We start from the raw sequence: 21,812 nt of genomic DNA on the forward strand, positions 1-21,812 counted from the left end.
CTCAGGTCTCACTGAGATTATTGTTCTTTGTCAGAAACATGGTAGGCTCAGGTGCCACTGAGCTTACTGTGAGGTGCTCTCAGATAACAATTCCACTTATCATTGGCTCCATGAGCCCCACTTTGATCAGTGGACCCTGATATTGGGCTTAGGTTATGTGCTCCACCTGGAAAACAAGTTTTCTGCTTCTACTTTGGAGAAGTGGACTCATAAGGTGAGAAATTACCCAAATATGGGAAGGTTGTTCAAATGCTATTAAAGCCAAGCTACTACATTAGGTTATTGAAAAAATAAGTCATATTTTCATCATATTCCTATTTCTTCTTCATAAGCAATAAACACAAGGAATGCACTAAATTTAAATAAGAATGAAGTGACAATTTATTAATGCTTTTAGAAAAAAAGCAAAATTTATTTTCTACCATGTTGGAAGATATTGGCTCAACTCATTTCATTATTCCTATTGATGTTTTACATAACACGGGCCATATAACATAAAATGTATTGTACATAAAATTGTTTTCATTCCAATGGAGAAGAAAATTATAGATAGAAAAAAATCAAGTTTAATATCAAAAGAAATAACATAAAAGTTTCTACATTTAAAATATCTGCTAGTTAAAATGTTACCAATCTTATGATGATTGTGATATACTTGTGAACCTCTGAAACTGGTTTCGATGTTGAAGCTTCTGCTCAGAAACGAGGCGGACAGAGCAGAACTTCCCGTATTCTGACAGACTACACAGTTTAAGAGGACTTTGGTTTAAATATTAATTAACTGTTCTTTGTCAGAAACATTAAGTACTTTAGAGTCTAAAGCAGAAACTCTTATTAAAACCTGTTTCAGCAGCCAGGCCTCCTGTCTTCAGGGGAATTTGTCTTCTTGAGCTCTGGAGTACTATGGAGATCATGGAGACCACCGCTCTATAGCCGCAGAGCGGACATTTGAGGACTTGAACGTGGCTCACAGTATCTAGCCTGCTAGAGTCCAGAAGAGTGCGACTTCTTATATTTGCATATGAATGCATCTGTCCTCCCCAGGCTAACTTTGTAGCATTCCACTGGCACCAAAGAGCCAAACCGCGGCACTTTGTCTAAGCATTCCTGGTTCCTGGGTTCCGATGAAGATGGCACTGTCTCTGATATGCCGGTTTTTTCGTCAGGAATCAAGCACTTTTCAGTTCCACGTACATGTGTGTGGCTGCCTTTGGACTTCAAAGGGATGCTGCCCCCCTCACAATCTTTAATGTGCCTGTGGTGATCTTCGCTAAGCAACAAAACAACAGTTCCGCCAACATGAAGCACTCTGTGACAAAAAACGGTAATTGGTATGAGTAGTTCTTTCTTTTTAGACAACAAACAATCCTACTTTATTTAAAATATTTGGTATTTTTAATTTGAAATTTAATTTTATCTATTTAAATACAAGGATTCTGATAATTAGGTAGTATCTTTCATAATGCATATTCATTATAGTAATTATAGAATAGCTAGTACAAATCTGCTTTAATTATCTATTTTTACTCTGCTTAAAAGGCAAGCCTCAAAGTAATTTGTTATCATACTCTAATACACGATTGTACAAAGGGAAAGGCAAATGAAAGAATCCTAAAGACTCAGCATATGCTGAAGGCAGTAAGCTGATGGCAGAAGAGTCACCAGTAAAGAGTAAGAACATAAACAAAGGAATGGCAAAGAGAAGATCAGAAAAAGGGAAGACCTTGAAATGTCAGCTTGTTGAGAATTCATTTACTCAATCATCTGAACAAAGTCTGTAGAGCACTTATGTGGAAAAAGTAATGAATGACAGACACACAGTCCTCTGAGTTGCTAAAGAGATTACTGAACAGTGAGAGAGGCAAGTAAACAATTAAAGAGTGTGGCAGATGCCATCGAGGCAAGTAATAGGTGCCGAGGGAACCTAGTAGGTGGGTCCTAAACCTATAGTGTGAGTTAAAGGACAAGCAGAAGTGAGGCAGGCCACGTGATAACTAGGGGCTGGAGCAAAGGAGGGTGCTGGAGGCAGAGACAGCATCGGAGACAGGAGGAAGTGAAAAGAAGGCAATGAAAGTAGCTTGGCACAAGGGTGACTCAGAGGAGGCAGGAGAAGAGCTCTGTTTGGATGTCAGTGTGGATTCCAACAGCCGGCCGGACACACAGCCCGGAGGTGATGGGAAAGACCAGGGCTCGAGGAAGGGATTTTGAAGTTCTCAATAATAAACGGTAGATAAAAGCCATAATAGTGGATAAGATCATCTGGGGTTGTACAGTCAAGGAAACGACGTGACACCAGAGAACCAGGAGTTAAAGGGAAGCACCCCTATGCCCAGCAAACACGTCAGGAGCTTAAGGAACTTTTCCTCACGAGGACAATAGCAAATCTAGACAAGTCTGTCTCCAGATGACATCACATCTACTTCATCTTCCATCCTCAAATCCAGCCTGCTCGACTGTGACAATCTCCTGACAGGTTATTCTCATTCTTGCTCCCCCCACGCCCAGTTTCCACATAGAAAATAAATGGAAATCCCTGCTAACTCTCTTTCCACTATACTTCAAATAAACTCTAAACCCCTATGTGGTCTGACCCTCGCCTCTGTCCCCCACTTCACTGCCTGCTTGCTTTCCCTTGCTCACTGTGGTCTGAGCACACTGACTTCTTTCAGTTGCTCAAACTCAGCCAGCTTCTTCTTGTTTTAGAGCATTTGCCCTTGCTGTTCACTCCGCATTTAACAATCAGTCCCTTGTGTGCCTTCTCATCATTCAGGCTCCAGAGTTCAAGCATCATCTCCTTGGAGAGGCCTTCCCCGACTATCTATCTAAGGTAGCCACTGATTCTCTCTCACGCTCTAGCAAACTAACCTGTTTTATTTCCTTCATTTTGCCAATCATGATCTGAAGTTATCTTGTTTATTTATTTATGAACGACCTGTCTTCCCATGCTGGAATGCCAGCCCCACGCGGGCAGGGACTTTGCCCTATTCACAGCCACATTCCCAGGGCTTAGTACAGCATGTGGAATACACAAGGTCTCCAAATGTGTCTGGGGGAAGTGATGACTGAATCTGGAAAGAATGAGAATAGTGTGAAGATAAGAAATGGGCAGAGTATGGTCCTTGAGGAGGTAGGAACCAAGAGGATAAGTCCTGGCTAGGAGAGAAACAAACCTCTTCTATGGAGAGGGGGGCAGGGCGGGAAAAGGACAGGTGTGGCAGTACACCATGGGACAGAAACAAGAAAACACACAAATATCTCTAAACACATAGAAGGAAATATAATTAAAATAATAAATGCTATAACTTTTTACCCACCATATCAACAAAATAAAAACACTGCCATACTCAGGAGGGCAAGATTATGAGAAAACGAGCCCTGCTGAGATGGAAGCTGGCGTAACTTTTTTGGGACAGCAGTTTAGCAATAATGTCCTAAAAATATGAAATGTGCATAATCTCTGACTGAAATACTTCTAGGAAATTATCCTAAGAAGATCTAACAGCATAAGTAGTAGAATAGTGACAGTTAATGTTTATCAAGTACTCATCATGTGCCAGGCGCTGTTTTAAATGCTTTGTGTTATATACCATTTAATCCTCAGAATTATCCCTGCAAGTATGTCCTGTTGGCATTACCATTTTGCAGATGAAGAAACCGAGGCACTGTGGTTTTAAGTAACTTGGTCATATAGTATGTCTGAAAGCTGTACAAGGATGTTCAGAACATTGTTCTTTATATTAGAGTTAAAAATTAACTGAATGTTCATCCATAGGTATAGGTTATACAGTGGTATATACATATAATGTGATACTACAGCAACTACTGAAAATTATAATGCACATTATAACAATGTATCAGAAAGGAGATTCATGACATATTATTGAGTGGGGTAAAAAAAGCAGGTTACAAAACAGAAAATTAAGGATGATCCTACTTATATAAAATTGAAAACATGGAGAGATGCCCAGCAGGGCATTCACAAATTACTTGTAAGGTTTTTCAAATAATGAAGAAAATAAGAAAGTAAAAATCACCTGAGATCCTGCTACTCAGAGAGGAACATTATTGATAACTATCCTTCCAGGCATCTTTTCTTATTCATATACACATAATTTCTTACTATGAAAACTATTTAGAATATTATAAAGCAACATTTCTCTAATTGTATTCCTCTGAAGACTTGTATGAGGTATCAGTTCTTATAAAAAATAAATTCTGTAGTCAATAAGTTGGAGAAACTGAATCAACCAGCATAAAAGAGATTTCTCTTTTGCATGCGAACCTGCAAGACTAGAGGTAGATGACACAAATAGTCCCCAATTATTTGACCTTGGAACGGATTAGGCCTTAACCTTCTCCACCAGTCTCTGGTCCCAGCAGATTGGTATGTCTGTTGTTCCTTGAACATGCCTTTTGAAGTATTTACTTCAAATTTTTGAGTAAATACTTCTTGAATATCTGTATGTATAAAACATGGTATAATTTCGTTTTTTATTCTTTCTAAATTTCTAAATTTTACTGAAACCTTGCTTTTTAATAAACCCAATTCAGGCCTCTTGGGCACACATGGACTTCTCCTTCCTTGAAGGTGAGCAAGTTGGATTTCTAATTTTGCTCATATGTTTTCCATGGTTATATTTGAGAGGAAACATACTTCTCTGAATTCCTCACAGTGCTCTGTACTCATGAGATGGTTCCTGCTGAACTAAATTAGAGGAAATAATTGAGCTGAGAGTGGAGAGCTCACGCCACCAGAGCAATCGTTTGTCTGACAATCTTTAATTCTGACTGCGTGTCCTTTCCCAAAGAGTCCAGTTCTGTATTACATCTAGGACCATGTATTTCCTGCCTATTATAATCAGGTTAACTGACTTTTTGTATTTTTTCTTACTTTTACTAACACAATTCCCCTTCCCTTCCATTTTTTATCTAGAGCCTTCAACTATTTGTAATCCGCTGTGAGAAAACTTAGGTAAACTTGACATATTTACATACATCCCCACCTACTTTCTCAAAGGATTTGAAGTGGTACACACTAAAAAGTCAGGAAGAGCTAATAGTTACTGAGCACTCTCTGGGTGCCTAGCACTTTCTGAGAGATTTAAATCCACTGACTCCTCAGAACAATGCTATGAAGCAGGTATTATTATTTAAAAATGAGACACGAAGTGGGTAAGCGATATACCTGTGACTGAAGAACTACTAGTAATAGAACCCATATCAGAACCCAGGTGTCTGGCTTCAAAGCCTGTCCTCTTCACCACTATACCCATGCTACAGTGCCCGTGCAAAACCTCAAACCATAAAAAGTCAAAAGTCAAACCATAGATTTTTTAGAGAAACATGGCGGAGTGAGAGATGTCCTCAGATCTCTCCCCTTGAAACAACAATAAGCTGAACATATAAAACTCAACAAAAAACACCCAAACTGCACACCAGCACATCTGAGCGTGGGATCTGAGCAGAAAAAAGTCAAACCATAAAGGCTGTGGGCAGGTGGCCAGGACGCTTGATCACAGAAGTTCCTTACTTCTAAATATATATGCTTTCAATTGATCCTACTGAGGCATCTGAATTATGTGGGGGATCTTTACCTTCCTGATTCTTAGGTAAATATTTAAATTTACTGCCACAGTGTGAGGGCAATCACATCCATTACTATCTCATTTTCAATTACCTAGAATAAAAACCAAAATCAGCCTAGACAAAGTCAGGTTGGTATAATTTTACTAGTGTTGAAAGGGCTGTCTGTTCAAAATATAGCCCTCAACTAACTTGTAAGTCTGAAAGAGGTGGCATTATTGTCAAGTGGGTCAAGCCATTATTTCTGACAAGTGTCAGGTTAAATATGGTCACTGCTCACACACGTTAGTATCTCACCATGACTTGGCTTAACAATATGGCTGGTAAATTACTTACTTAGGCACAAAGGCTGTGGTTATTAACCCTGGCTGCACAACACCATCACCCTGGGAGTGGTTAAGAAATACAGATGCCCAGGTTCTACTCCAATTAAATCAGCCTTGGTGGGAAGAGGTGGAAAATGGCATCGGTATTTTTCAAAAGCATTTGAAATGATTTTAGTTATGAAGTCAGGGTTCCAGCAATTGTTCCAGGGGAATGTGGTATCAGGCAGAAGGGTGTACAGGAACTCAAAAAATGTGCGAATTATAGGTGCTGCCCAGAAAGAGATCTCAGGTAACGTATCAAGAGTTAGGCAACTGTGTAACAGGGGAAGTTGTTTAGAAATAAGATAATACAAAAAGAAGAGATAGGCACCTAGCTGGCAAGGAGGAGGTGAGATGGCTCTGACTTAGACTTAGGCCTTGAAACTGAATTTGCTCCATCCAAAACATATGGCTCATTTTTCAATTGGTGACATTATTTATACACAGGCTCTTGAACATTTATACTGTCCTGCTCTATCAAATGCTCAGCTAAGACAATTTAATATGAATTGATTTTTTATTCACGTCCTTTCTTTCCTCTATGCATTCTAGGTTCTCTCCTTTATCAACTTAAATGATGAGAAAAATATATATTCAGGTCTCACTATTTGAACCTCTCAAAGAAATGCTCTCACTGAATTATATTCTCTGAGGCCGACCTTAGGAATGTGAATATGCTGAAAGTGAATAACACTTCAGCATTTTCATTTCACAATCGACAATCGAGGTGTTGTTCATTCCATGTTACTGAATGTTCCTTATGGGAATTCTGTTCTGTTTAGTAGCTGTGTGATCTTGAGAAAGTTAATCTTTCTGGGTACCAGCTTCCCATCTGTAAAGTGTGGGAGAGTAACACACAGGAGGCAGGGTTTTGTGAGGAGTAGAAGTATGTAAATTGGCTCAGTGAGACTGAAGAATAGGTCACGACTTTAGACATTCAAATTGCAGGCAATAAAAAATTATTTTTTCTGAATGAAACAGTGTAAGATGATATGAAATAACTATTTCAATTATAAACTTCTAATTAAAAACCTTAGAAAATAAGCTACAAAAACTCTGGGAAATTACTCAAATACAATCGAATCTTAACTGAAGAACTATGATATACCTTGAAATTATGGAAATAAATTCAACACCTTACCTTTCCATTTCTTGTAAAATGCTTTTGATGTCTTTTCCTAACTTAAACTTTTTTCCAAATGGAATGTCAGAAATAATAATGTCAACACTTTCTGAAGGCAATGGCAATTCTGAAACACAGAAATCAGAGAACCTTATTCAGTAAGTTGAAATATTTACAACAGAAATATGAGAACGTTGAAGTATACAGAATTATTTTTACATATTAAATAAAATTTAGGATTGCTAATATTATTTCTAAGAATTACAAGTGCCTGAAAGGCGTTCAGAATCACTCAAGATAAATGGACCAGTTATATTGTTCTTTGAAAACTGGTTTTTCAAGTATGATAAATATGACATAAGTTAAGCAAAATTTTAAATTAACCAGAAAATTCATTCTCTAAACATATTACATGACTAGAAAATTGCCAGAACCAAGAATACATTAAGTTGTCTTTTATAAAATTATATTCTGTTACTGTCACTTCCCTTTTCATAGTTACATATAAAATTCTGCATGTGTAGATCTATTCGTTTTTAAGAGAGATGATCTATAGCTTTCATTATATTTTTAAAAGGGACCCAAAAGGTTAAGAACATCTTAACCTTAAGTCCTAATACTAAAGAAGAGCTAAACAATCAATAATCAAGATGAATATTATCACTAAATAAAATTAAATATAGTGTTTGATTATGAAAACTAAATTTCTTTCTCATCTTTACATTTTCTTCTCAGAAATTAAGATTATCATAAGGTAATATACCCAATCTTAACTTCCACATTTTCTGAGTACACTTTTCCTTTCCATTCTTTTTACTTCTCACCTATTCTTATGTACATAAGAAAACTTGGAATTGAAAATGAGCAAAATTAATTTAGAAGAGTAGTTATTTGATTTAAATAAAAAGTCATGTTTCACACGGTGATATTTAAATGCATTTTCTTCAGCTGCATGTAATAAATAGTTTGCTTTGGGCTCAGTTTCCTTAAAAAACTACTAAGTTTTGAAGTACAAGCTAGATGCTTCTATAGAGGTTCGTTTCATTTGGTCAGTGATAATCATCATGGCCTCATAGCGGATGGTAAATGTCAACATTTCACATCAGCAGCCTTTTTGAAAAATGGAAAGAGTACAGGAGGTCCTTGACTAAATGGTTTCATTGCATATCGTTTTGTTATAACACTGATGAGATTCTGTAGGAATGTAACTCTTGTTTATATCAATTAGCCTGTGGTAAAGTTAGTTTAATTATACACTGTTTTGCCGTAGTTCCAAGAGCGTATCGATGGTATTAAATGAGGACTTACAGTATTTGCTTTACTAAATATGCATTTTAAAGAAGTTATTGCTGCTTACTGCTGCTGAGTTTATTACAGAAGCGAAGGGTTACCAAACAAAGTATTTATATGGTACAATCAATAACTGTTACAGCCATGATAGCAAAAAACCCAACCCTCTCTGGTAAGCTTCTTAGTCCCTATTTTCCTACACATATTTCATGTATACCAATTCATCATTTCCCACATTTCCTTTTGACTGCCCATATGCGCAGCCTGGCAGCTTCGTGAATCTTGCGGATTATGGCATGGGCCACAGGACATCTGGCTGGGACTCCAGGAGCCAGGCCAGTGGGGCAGGATGGGTATTAGAGGAAAACTTACACTAATATGAAAGAAAATATAACCAGCTCATTATGGGGAGGTTATGGGTTACTGAAAAAAGCATGCCTTACTCCTACAAGGGTAGGAATGAATGACACCTGAGAACAAAGCATAACTGTCACCAATAATCTTATTATAACTCTTTTACTTAAGAAATGTACGACAGGCTATAGAAAGTCTAATTGGAAGAAAAAAAAAACATTCCCTCCCACTTTTTTAAACCTGTCTATAATTTTATTATTTTAATTAGCCATACATGTGTTCCTTTTGCTCAAATCTGTATATATTATAGCTCTCCACTTTATACTAAGAAAAATATATAAGTAGATTAAAAAAAAAAGTCTAACCAATGAATAATCATTTCCTACAATAGCTTGTAATATATTATCATTTGGTTCCAAATTTTCATGATAATTAAAACAAGAATACATGCAATTGCTGCATGTTAAAGAGTCATTTCCGATTACACTAGTAGAGGGTTATAAAATAAAGTGAATGTTACTAAAAAAGTAGAAGAAATAAAGTCATTACAGCACACAAAGAGGACGGAGGCGGTGGTTAGGCAGACACTGGGATAACGGTGGGAGTGCGCTAACTTCCCAGATAACACACCCATGCTCGCAGACGTCTTTAATTCACGCTGTGTGTTAGGCACAGTGCTCCACGTGCTTATGTGATAAATCTTCATTTCAACCCTAGAAAGAAGGTATTATCTTCATAGTATAGATGGAAAAAATACAGAGAGGTGGAGCATTTCGCTGAAGGCTGTATAGTGAAGAAACAGTGGTGGGGCCACTGGGTTTACACTCAGTCTGTTCGACTCTAATGTCCATGGCTGCCCTTCCTTACTAGAGTAAACAGGCGTGACATTCTCACACCTGTCAAGGTTGAACAAGGGATTCATGGTCTTGAGCTCCTAACTTGACATTTCTCCACATGGTGTCTAATAACCATGTGAAATTTAACAGGTCCAAAACTCTAACTTGCTCCCCCTGTAGTTTTCCCCAACTCAATAAAGTGCAACTCCACCTTCTAGTTGCCCAAGTCAGAAAGCTTAGCATCATTCTTGTTCTTTCTCTCATACCCCATATTCAATCCAACAAATATTGTTGGTTTTCCTGTCAAAAAGATCATATCTGACTTCTTCTTAACATCACAATGAATACCACTTTGGTCCAAGTCACCATCACTTCTTACCCGGATTATTGCAATAGTCTTGTAATTTGTCTCTCCGTTTCCATCCTTGCCCTGCTACTGTCTACTCTTGACAACTACTGTAGTGATCCTTTTAAAAACTAGGATTTATTTGACTACTTGGTGCCATATACCTGTTGGCAGCAAATAACTATGGGATCTCAATCTACAATATGACTCGTTTGGGGTTGCTTTATTATGCTTTTGCACAAAAGTTATCTTAATATTTTCTTATTGATATTCGTCTCTGCTATTTTTTCACTGTAATAAAAAAATTTAAAACAATATTTTGTTCTCTAGTGTGTAGGTTCAATACTGGGGCCTTTCTACTACCTATTCATACTGTGTCAAGGGAATACAATTTTTTTTTTTTAGCTGGGAATTAAATGTGCTCATTTTTAAGGGAGAAAGGTGTACTAAGGGAAACGGAGAGAAATAAGGAATGCAAGTCTTCTCTACAATAGTCTAAATATCCTGGGTCTTGGGGGAATATTATTTTGACTGGACACAAAGACTTGATTCTGTGTTATGTTTGTCCCTGCTGATTCCCCATCAGTAAACAGGGTGGTTCCCTCGACCTCCCAGGGTGACCAACTGTCCTGGTTTGCCCCAGATTTTCCCAGTTTTAGTGTTGAAAGTGTTAGTTTAGCAAACTGGGATGATTGGTTACTCCACTCCTATATATCACAGAAATGATGTCCAATGTGAGGAAAGGGGAAAGTAAGATAATTCAGAACATTTCATATAGTTTATATGAAAGAAATCCAAGGAATTTATTATTATTTTTCTCTTTATTTTGTACCTATATTAAATGATCCTTGGTTATGAGAAACAGTTCAGATGTAACAAACACATCTTAAAAAGGCATGCTTTTACTTGAATGCTTAGAACACTATGTAAATGTTCTCAATCATGAATCTTTCGAAAAGTAAAAATGTAACAATTATAATGTTGGAAGTAAACTGAGTATTAGTCCCACAGATACGTTACAGGGCATAAACAATTCTAGGTTTATATACAGAAAGTGAGTCTTGTTTTATATTATTGATTCTACATATATTTACGTATGTTCATTTTTCCAAATGTTTGCACTTTTAATATCTTACCTATAACAGAGACTTTAAGTAATTCAATTTTATCCTTCAGGCCTGCAGCTTTCAGATTGTCACATGCGCCTAGTAACTGTGAGTTGCTGACATCAGCGCCCACATAGTACACATCCTATGAGAGAAGAAATTCATAGTTTAAGAAAAACTATCAAATATTTTATGTAATTAAGAAAACCTACTTATATTTTTTCAAATGATGAAAATAAAATGAATAGATTAATTCAGGTTAAAACAAATTTATAGTATTTCTTTAAAATGACATTCAATAGCAAAAAATTAAGTTTTTATTACAATTTTAAAATCTATTAATGTTTTACAATTACAAATGCCTAAAAAATTTGGGAATTAGCATAATCTGTCATGCCTAATTACTGGCATTACTTAGATTTTCCAAAATTTATCACAGTATTTTACAAGATAACATAGAAAGTTAATTAACCCTTCATAATTCATTTGATAACAGTAAATAGAGACTCATCTGATTAAAATTAATAATCTCGAAAGACAATTTACTTGTAAATAATTAAGTAATATTCAATTAAACTAAATACATTGCTTAGTTTACCAAAGTTTAGAACTTACTGGCCATTCTTTAGCAGCTTCCAAAAGTATTGTGCCGAGTCCACACATTGGATCTAAAACAAACGTACCAGCCTAGAGGCAGAAATATTGATTTGGTATTATTAAGTCTACCCTAACAGGTATTATAAAAGAAACCTAAAACTTGAAAAATCAATATTTCCAGAGTAAAGCTCTTGAATACACTTTATTAGTTTAAGCCCTAAGGCAAATGTATGCTTGGCATGTTGAAAGATTAGGAAGGAGACCAGTGTAGCCAAAGAACAGGAGAGAGGGGGAAAATGTGGTGTTTACATCAGAGAGGATGGACCTGGTCATGCTCCCCATCTCAGAGGTTTAACACACCGCGTAATCTCAGGCTACATGCCCACAGTAGGGCGCCTGGGGCTTCTGCTCCTTACGCTGGAAGCCAAACCAATGAAGTGCTCACCATCTGGAGCACTGCCACCTCTGCGGCAGAGGAAAAGAAGGCATGACAAATTGTGCACTGGCTCTTCAAGGTGCCATCTGGAAGTGAAGCACATCATGCCCACCAACACTGAAATGGCTAAAGCACGTCAGTCACACGGCACACAATTTTAAGGGGCCAGGGAAGTATAACCCTATCTGCACCCGTGGAGAGAACAGGAAATTTGGAGGAAAAAACAAATCAGCCCCACTCATGATCACATCATGTCATCTAGTAGCTACTATGAGGATTCTAGTTCTGTTCTGAAGGAGCAACATGACATGACACTTCAAAGGGGCCCGTCCAGCTGCTCCGCTGAGAACAGAAGGGCAGGAGTGTTAACAGAAAGGCTGGTTAGGGATCCACCAGAGATGATGGTGGCCTGAGGTAAAGTGGTACTGGTGGGAGTGGTGAAAAGTGGTTGGATTCAGGATCTATTTTAGAGGTGGAGCCAACAGGACGGACTGGATGTGGAATGTTAAAGAATGACAATAGTCTGAAATGACTGAGGTTTTTGACCTGAGCTAGAACAGAGCTGCCTGTTACCGAGATGAGAAGGGCTGGGAGAGGCTCAAAGCAGACAAGAGAATAACTCTGGACATGTTAACTTTGAGATACTCTTGGACCAAGTATAGGTGCTAGGTGAGTTGTTGGACATACAGAGAACCTGGAGTTCAGGGGAAAGGTTCAAGCTACAGATATAAATTTGGGAGCAGTCAGTGTTAGTCAGTTTACAAATGGTATTTAAAACCTTAGAACTAGATGAGTCATCCAGGAAGAGAGAGAAGTTAAAAGAGAAAGTTATGGGTTGGACCTTGGCGATCACTTAAGTATTGACATTTGGTAGATGAAGATTCAGCAATGCAAACTGAGAGCAGCACATACTGACATTAGGAGACACTACAGTGGTGTTACTGAAACGAAGTGAAAAAAACCATTTCAAGCAGAGTGCTGGCAGTGTCAAACTGCTAATATGTTAAGTAAGATGAACAGTTTCCGCAGAATGTTGGTGATGAAAGTCTGATGGAAGTGGGCACAAGAGAGAATGGGGAAAAAAATAGATAGTAAACATGGGCAATTAGTTTTAATTTTTTTTCTGTAAAAGAAAACAGAGAAAAGGGGTGGTAGCTGAAGGAGCACGTGGGTTCAGGAGAAGGTCATTTTTTAAAAAGTTGTAAGATATTACAGCACGTGTACGAGCTGATGAGTAAGAGGGGAAAGTCCTCAAGCAGGCAGGAGGGACTGGAGTCTAGTACACACGTAAACAAGGACAGTTCACTTATTGTAATGACCTTAAGGCAAAGTATGCGAGCACAGATTCTGAGACATTGGTAGACTTGGAGAGAACATGTTGAAGTTCTCTTCTGATACCAATATTTAAGTTAAATAAGAATCAAGAGAGTTAAAAATGTAGGCAAGGAAATGACTGTAATGGCAGAACATAAAATCCAAGCTCTGAGGGGGAGATGAGGACAGGTGGTGAGTAACGGACAGTGGTCAAATGAATGGAGGTCCCAAGAGGATAAGGAACTGTGTTGGGGTGCTAGAGGATGTAAATAGGAAAGAGAAGGTGGTTAAGAGCAAGGTTCTTGAAAGTGCTGTTTTGGGGAGGTGTACCCTTCAGGGTATGATAAGCTCTACACTGTGACTAAGGCAGATCATTTGAGGTGAGGAAGCCAAGACACCAAGGGGTCAGGTTACAGAGTGGACATTGAGATCATAAAGACTTATGATAGGAAAATGGCTTATCCTCTTATAGGAACGACAGATGAGATCTGCACATGACTGGGATAATCTGATGGCATGTGCTTCAAAGACATAGAGAAGTTTTGGGCAAAAGGAACAATGTCTCCAGGCCCAGTGGTCCCTTGCTATGTCTACAGAGGAAGCAGAGTATTCAGTGGACAGCCGGGTTTAGTCAGAGCCAGAGGGTGCCTAATGGGAAGAAACAAAATGTCCTTCAGGAGAGAGAGAAAGAGCGAGAGAGTGTGTAAGAGAGAGACTTTCCCCTGGTACCACATCCTAAGGAGAGTATCATCAGAATCTCCCATAAAGGGGAGGTAAGTAAAATTAATAATAATAACGAATGGCAATTTTATTTAAAATTTAATAGTGGTATGATAACTAATTTATATTAAGATCTCAAAATGTGCCAAACACTGTTGTTCTTCCTTCCCCATGGTCCATGTTCAATGAGGTAATCTGACATTAAACATCTTTAAATGTCTTTATTTTACCATAGGACCTTTTCTAGCCATTCCATTTATGTACACAGGCAGAGGCAGAGAAGTATCTCTGTATGCTTATAATAATAACTAAGATTGATAGAGGTCAATCTTCCCTGTTATAATATGCAGGAAGAGGAATGATTTATAGTAAGCATGAAAAATATTTAACATCCTTAGGGTAATTTCATTTGTTGTGGCTAGTGCCAGCTGTCTGTGCACTGCTCTGGGTAAGAAGCTGCAAAGAGGGGACTAGACTAGGGTTGGATGCTGGGATCACTCATATCGTGGGTCATTACTACATTCCCCATAGAAGAACTCTGCTGTGCTACTTGTTATATATATTAACAAACATCCTTTGTTGGTGGTCACATTTAGAGAAACATTTCTTACTCTGGGTCCTGCCGGGCAAATTGACAGTAAAGAAAACTTTTACAGAGCATTATCTTTGGATATTTTCAATAATTTACTTTCCACTTTGCTGAAAAACATATTTATGTTTATATCAAGATAAAGGTAACATTGCAAATTTGTAGGTGGTTTTATAAATTTAGACTTAAATATAACTATGACTTGGCATTTGAAAAAAAAAAAAACTGTAATTGTATCTCAGAGTCCTTATATTAAAAGAAATTTGGACCAAAAAGTTAAATCAAATAAAAAATGAAATCATGGGTTCTGAGAAGATAGTAATCTGAAAGTAGCTCTCTCCTCTTCTCACCTCCATGCTATGTACTTCCCCTGAGCCAAGTGATGCTCAGATCTAGAGGCAACCTGGGCTCTGCTGCGTCCCAGATGAAGGAACTCGTATGGGGCTTCCTCACCATGGCCTGAGGGACTGATCAGGGAACGACACAGGAGCCTAGACGGGTGAATCATGGGGACCAGGGAAGATTTATTTGCCTTGTACCATTTATAGGATTCCAGCTATTCACATTATTTTAATGACCACACTTGAGCCCCAATGAGCCAACAAAGAAAAATAATGGCACATGAGGGGTGTGTGTCAGTAGCTAGAGAATAAATTGGCAGAATGATCAGAACATACAGCCAGTCAAATAGAACTACTGGAAAAGACAGATAAATATTTGAATAAAAGAAGTTAAGAGCCTCTAGAGATATTCAAATGTAGCACATGAGCACACACACACAAACACACATACATACACACATCCCTTTCCAAAGCTAAAAACCATGATTGTTAAGCTAAAAATCTCCCTAAAAAGAGAGTATTCTCTATGACTCCTGTTATAACTTAGAAGGTAAATGTACAAGAATACCTCAAAATGCAGAGCCAAAATGTAAACTGATAGAAACCATGTGAGAAAGGTTAAGCGACTTGGAGAACAGCTCCAGGAAGCTGAACATGTTTATAACAAGAATTTCAGAAGCAGAAAAAAGATAGTAGTTTAAGGTTAAAGTTACCAACACAAAGCAGTTGAGGTAATAATAATTAAATAATAAAAAAGTGTCTGAGCTAGAGAAATAATAATCATTACATATTCCAAATAATTATAATTATTATTACTCTAGCAGCAGCTAATATTTATAAATGTTCTAATATGCTGGGCACTGTTCAATTGCTTGATAAACGCTAATGCACTTAACTCTTAATTTCATGACCCTATGAAATTATTCTTTTCACCTTGCAAATAAGAAACTGAAGCACAGAAATGTTAAGTGCTTTGCCTAGTTTCCCAGTCAGAGTGGTGGAGTCAGAATTAGAAGTCAGGTAGTCAGACTTACTGAGCTACGGGCCGAATATCCTGGTAATACTTGTAAACTTTATAGGAGTAAAGAGAAAAGTCTTACAAGCTGCTGAGCAGAAAGAACAAGGTAGCTAGCTGTAAAGGAAAAGAAAAATCATTCTGGCATGGATAGCTCATCTATACCACCAGAAGTTAAAAGATAATGGGGAAGCATCTCTAGACACCTGAGAGAAAAGGATTGCAACTTGAGCCAAGACAGGCAGACCTAAGATGAAGGGAAGAGAGTTGAGGATATACAGAAATTCAGACAGTATATTATTCAAATACCGCTTTTGAGGAAAATACCTAAGATAAGACCTCAACCAAGCAATAGATAAACCAGAGCAGAGACCTCAAACGGGAAAAGACAAAGTGAAGGACAATGGTGAGGAGTGATACACCTTGCAACGTATCTGTGTGTGTTTATACAGAAATATATGTTTGGTATACACGATTCTATCTTAATGATTAAGGACAGGCTGTAAGTGCTAAATAAGAACTCTGAAACAGAAGGGACATACTTTAAAGGAACTGTGATATGTAATAAATAATTTAGTTCAATCTAGTAGCTGGGGGTTGGGAGTGAAAGGAGGTAAAAGTTTCAAAGGCCTCACTGTAGGGAGGAGTAAAGGTGCGACAAGAAAAGAGAAAAAGTACTCTAGACGTCTCATGATAGGGAAGAGGAGGAAGATGGGGAAGATTAGTGTCTCGTTGGCAAAAACAGTGTCATGGCAGAAGAAGAAGGAGATATCTTGTTTTAAAATAATAATAGAATCCTATGTGTTTAATTAAGAGAGCCAGGAAAGGGAACCATTCATGGAGTAGGATAAAGTAAAATCTCCAACCTTAGGGAGAACAATAAAATGATTATCAAGTAACTTGATCAAATTAGCTAAAATAGAAAGGGTCAACTATAAGAAGTTATAAATAGAGTAAAACAGGAGAAATACAATCAGGTGTGTCTGTCATAATACTGAATTCCCTCATTGAAAGCCAGAGACCGTCTGAGTGGGATAAAAACAGAGCTATCTGTTTGTAAGAAAAAATACTGAAAATATGGCAGGCTCCAAGAAAAATTAGGCACATGCAAATGAAAAGAAAGGAGGGAAAATATTAATAAGACATGGTGAAATTTAAGTTTAAACTCACTAATTGAGATAAAGAGAACTTGATGTAACAATAAAAAGGCGCAATTCATGAGGAAGCAACACCCGTCATAAATGTGCACACACCAAACTACGTACCAGCTGAATAAGGCAGCAATAAAAACGAAAAAACTTAAAATCGCAATGAGATCAAAATGCCTCTTTCAGAATTGAGCAGATAGTAAAAGAGTAAGCAAAGATACGGAGGATAATGACTAGCAAATGAAATTATTTTATATCCATGGAGCATTTACAAACATTGATCAAGATCTTATTCACAGTAAAAAGAAGTAGACATTTGATAGGCCACATGATTATGACACAAAAATTAGAAATAATAACGTGTAGTTATATTTGACTCAGCCTTTTTTATAGCCAAAATAAGTTCAACAATAAATTAAAACATCACTGCAGCATTTGATGCGTGTAATGGCAGTAATGACAAAGAAAAGAAAAAGAGAAAAGAAAGGAAAAGGAAGCAATCAAGATGTCCATTGGTAAGAGACTGTGTAAGTTAATTATGAAAAGGTCCTTCCTATTATATTACTAAGAATGAAAGCATTCTCCTCACCTTAATTTCAGCGACAGAGGCCATTGCCCATGCTATGGTGGATCTCAGTCCTGCTGTCTTGATGTAAGCTCTGCTGGCTAAAGGAACCCTACAAAGAGAAGAACCTGATGGTATACCCATTATTACTCTAAGTTAAAGAAGAATCTGATGTAAATAACACGGATTAACCTGTCCATGTCCGTGAATCATTTTAACATATTCATACAACACACACTACAGTATTCCCTAAGTTAGAGAGTATTTAACCTTACAAAAATACCTTCTCTACTTGATCACCTTGTTTACCAGCCAAAGTGGCATTTCAGAAAGGTAAGATTTTTAGGTAACAGAATTTTAAACCCTTATGTGTTTAACTTATAAAAATATAATTACAAATGAGAGAAATCTTTCTAAAGTGTTTATATACTTCCCTGTCTTCCCATACGGAAAAGGCCTTTTCTTGCTAATCTGGCTGGAGTCATCAAGAGGAATATGCTATTTTGTGACATAGATGTAGAATGGAAAGTAGGGCTGAATGGATGCTAACCCTTGCAATAGGTTTTTTATAAAAAGTCCCTTTTGTAAATTTGCTTTTTGCTAATTTGCATCTTTCTCAAAAGATGAAATGAAGCATGACATTGCATGTCTGCACTGAAGCAGACATCTCCCAAATGAGTTCTCTGGTTCCCATTATGTAGCATTTCATACTTCATCCTTTACCTCATCATTGCTATCGATGTTTCCAGATTTGATAGAAATTTTCAAAATATTATTTACATGCATCAAATGCAATGAACAAGCATTTCTTTGGAAATTTCAATGTACTTTTCTGCTTCAGATATATAATTTATTGGGAAGACATGAAGATATGATTTTAAGGATTAGTGCTCGGTTGTTTCGGGGTAGGCTTGATCCAAAACCATGAAGAGGGCTCTTCTATGAAAATTACACAAAACCACAGTGTTCTCCAAACCCTATGTCTTTCATCATTTTGTTTCTGATCTGTTTTTGACTTTAAGATATCCTGTTTTGTATGTATTTATTATAAGCCTCTTAAAATCTAATAACCAGCTGAGGTAGCTTTTACAGTATAAATAAAACAGTGTAATTGTATATTCACTGTTATAATGAGGAAGCTCTGCATGGTGAACCCATGGGAGTTCGGTTTTTGAAAGTTTTTTTTTTCAGAAAATAATTACTAGGCAAGCTGTACTATATCTACAGATTTAGAATCTGGAATATAAACTTTGCAGGTAGAATGTAAAATTTTGATCAATGAATCTTGATACTACAGGCTAGGCTTGACAATTGTCTTGCTACAAAACTCATTGGTTAAAACCAGAATTGAGAGATTTTCTACTCCCAATACCAAAAAAAAAAGACTTGGTATGGAAAACTGTCTTTGTCCATATATATTCCTAAGTGCCTAAGCATCAAGAATTTATATAGAATCTTCGAAAGTTTTGACAATTATGTGTATTTGTTTACTAATAGAAGTTTTATTTTATGGGAGCCAACCCTATTAACATGGGACAAAAGTGAATGTGTTCTTATTTTGCATAAACCTGGGCAAATTACTTTCTATTACTTCAACAAAAGGGCCCCATTATATCAAGCTAATAAAATGTTTCAGGGGAAGGAAGTGTTCAGAAATAAATTGTTTGAAAGTAAAAATATTTCTCTACTTTCACAGGATCTGGTTAATGTATTTAATCAAACTTTAGCTGAGTTTCACAAAATAAATGTGGTTTTGATCTATTCCACATACATGCATTTCTTCTTTGGTCTCTTACATACCATCTATCACCAAGGTGAAGACACTCTCATCATTTCTAGCCTAGAACTGTCACCTGAATCCCAGATCTTTATCTTTAAATGTGTGTTTGGACACTTTTTACCTGGAGATTATCTAAGTACTGAAAATCAACAGGTGAAAAGTGAGCGCACTCTCCTTCCCCTGTATTTCCTATCTTGATACATGTCATTTTCTTGGGCCACTTGCCATCTATCTATCGGGTATCCTAATCTATATCTCTACCCTAGACCTGTCTCACCTGAACTTCTAAGCTGTAACTTTAAATACCTACTCATTTTCCACCGAATACACAACTTTCCATACATTTTCTCTCTCAGTACTGACACCATTATGTACCAGTTGTCCAAATCAAGTATCTGAAAGTTATTCTAGACTCCTTAACTTTTTCTTGAATTTATGGCCTCCTATTTGTTACTTCCAATTTTGCCTCAGTTCAGCTCTTCATCGTTCATTGCCTGAACTATTATAAGAGTTTAAACCTCCTTTTCCTTTTCATTTCCCTTTCATTAAAAAATATAATTTCCTTGGTAGTGTCTCAAAATCACAAAGCTGATCACATTATCCTGCTGCTCCAAAGTCTTACTGCTTTTAAATGAAATCCCAGTTGTTTCACATGGCTTACAAGATACTTCATGACTTTTTTTCTGTTTAACCACATTTTATATCACTCTTCCTATGCATTCCCTGTCCTATCTATACTGAAACTACTTGCTGTCCCCGCATAAATGAAACTTCCTCACACCTCCATGCCTCTGCACATGAAATTCTCTGCTTGTAAGATCTTTTCTTCTCTACTCACTTGAGGAACTCTTCCTAAGTATTCCCCATTTAAGTGATACTCCTCCATTCTCCACTTAAGTGATTCATTAAGTGATTCTTCTCTATGTTTTTTTGCTTACCGTCCTCCAGGGTTAGGTCTTTTCTAACTCTGGTCAAGTTGTATCACCTATCTGTTCTACCACTAGACTGAATTCCTTGAACTTAATAACCATCTTTCCCATCTTTGAATGTAGAACGTTTAGCATAATGTTTAGCATATAGTAAGTATTCATTAGATGTTTCAACTGAAATTGAATAAATTAAACTTAATCTAAAAAATGCTTCCCCCTTCCCTCCCTAGTTGCTGATCTGTTTAAAAAATAAAACAGCTGAAATTTATTCAATACTTATTGTATCCTAGAAATAGTACCAAGCATTTTCATATAGGTTATCTCATTTAATCCCAACCACAAAGCAACGAAGTAGCTATTATTATTTTCCTAATTTTAAAGTGAAGGAATATGATAATTTGCCCAAACTTGCACTTAATCCGTGGAGAAAGTAAAATCCAAGTCCACAGTTTTTCTCCACTATGCTATATGTTACAGTGGGGCACAGCTACATGCAGTTAATATTCAAGGTGAATTTAAAAAATTGTGCTGTATTTTCTATTTTAATTAAAACTCTGAGATGCCAACAGACTAAAATCTTTAGCTTAAATATGGGCCTGTGAAAATCATTTAATAATAGAAATAATTAGATATAATTTTCAGTATGAATCATGTAATCAGTGGATTATTGTGATAAAATCTTTCACAGCTCTAACTGGTCATATCGAATAAGCTGCATGAAAATACTGGCTCAAGTAAAGAACTCAAATGCTTTGCCTTTAATTGCTCCTATTATATCAATGTTTCATACTATAAATGAAGAGCATAAAATTCTTAATTTTACAAACTCTCATAAGGGACAAATCTGAAGCACAGAATACAATATCTACCTGAACACAGGAATTCCCACCACAGAGTACATGTCATTTAGATGTATAAAGATCTGAAAGAACAAATATAGAAGTTAGAATGGGACAGGAAATGGAGTGCAAAATTATTGATGACTTGAAAATTTCCATTTTGAACCTATATTTTAATAAGAAATTCCAAGGCCTTATTTGTGATACTTGGAAAAATGTTCCATAGTATTTTCTCTTGAACAGAGGAGGTGAAGTTAAGTTCAAGTACATTTCATAGAAAAATTCTGAGGTCAATCTGACATGTAAGTTAAATACAGAATCATGTTATGAAGAACTCAAGATCAACTTTCTTCCCAGAGATATCATATCTGGATCAGACTTTTCAATATTTTGAGTTAGAGAAGACGTCCTAAATACACCCAAATTCTAACCTCAAATAAGACATGAGGCCACACAGGACTATCATAAGCTACACATACTTTTAGGGTAATAGAAACCTTTCTTCAGGCCAAATATATGGTGACCTTTTCTCTCTC

General features: G+C 36.8%; 1 protein-coding gene across 3 annotated transcripts in view; it reads right to left on the reverse strand.

The window, feature by feature from the left end:
- Window positions 1-357: 357 nt before the first annotated feature.
- Window positions 358-21,812, reverse strand: part of THUMPD2 (THUMP domain containing 2) — a 33,744-nt gene continuing 12,289 nt past the window's right edge. For 2 of the 3 annotated variants that reach the window (XM_016142249.2, XM_036224287.1), the window contains 6 exons: window positions 21,307-21,359; window positions 17,753-17,840; window positions 11,619-11,690; window positions 11,034-11,148; window positions 7,090-7,198; window positions 358-1,309 (listed from right to left, as the gene is read on the reverse strand). In XM_016142249.2, coding sequence (XP_015997735.2) covers window positions 985-1,309; window positions 7,090-7,198; window positions 11,034-11,148; window positions 11,619-11,690; window positions 17,753-17,840; window positions 21,307-21,359 — 762 coding nt within the window. In that variant the 3' untranslated portion in view covers window positions 358-984. The remainder of the gene's footprint in view (window positions 1,310-7,089; window positions 7,199-11,033; window positions 11,149-11,618; window positions 11,691-17,752; window positions 17,841-21,306; window positions 21,360-21,812) is intronic. The other variant, XM_016142250.2, reaches the window with a different exon arrangement.

The sequence above is a fragment of the Rousettus aegyptiacus genome, unplaced genomic scaffold (genome assembly GCF_014176215.1).
Source record: "Rousettus aegyptiacus isolate mRouAeg1 unplaced genomic scaffold, mRouAeg1.p scaffold_m13_p_7, whole genome shotgun sequence".
Classification (NCBI taxonomy): Eukaryota; Metazoa; Chordata; class Mammalia; order Chiroptera; family Pteropodidae; genus Rousettus; species Rousettus aegyptiacus.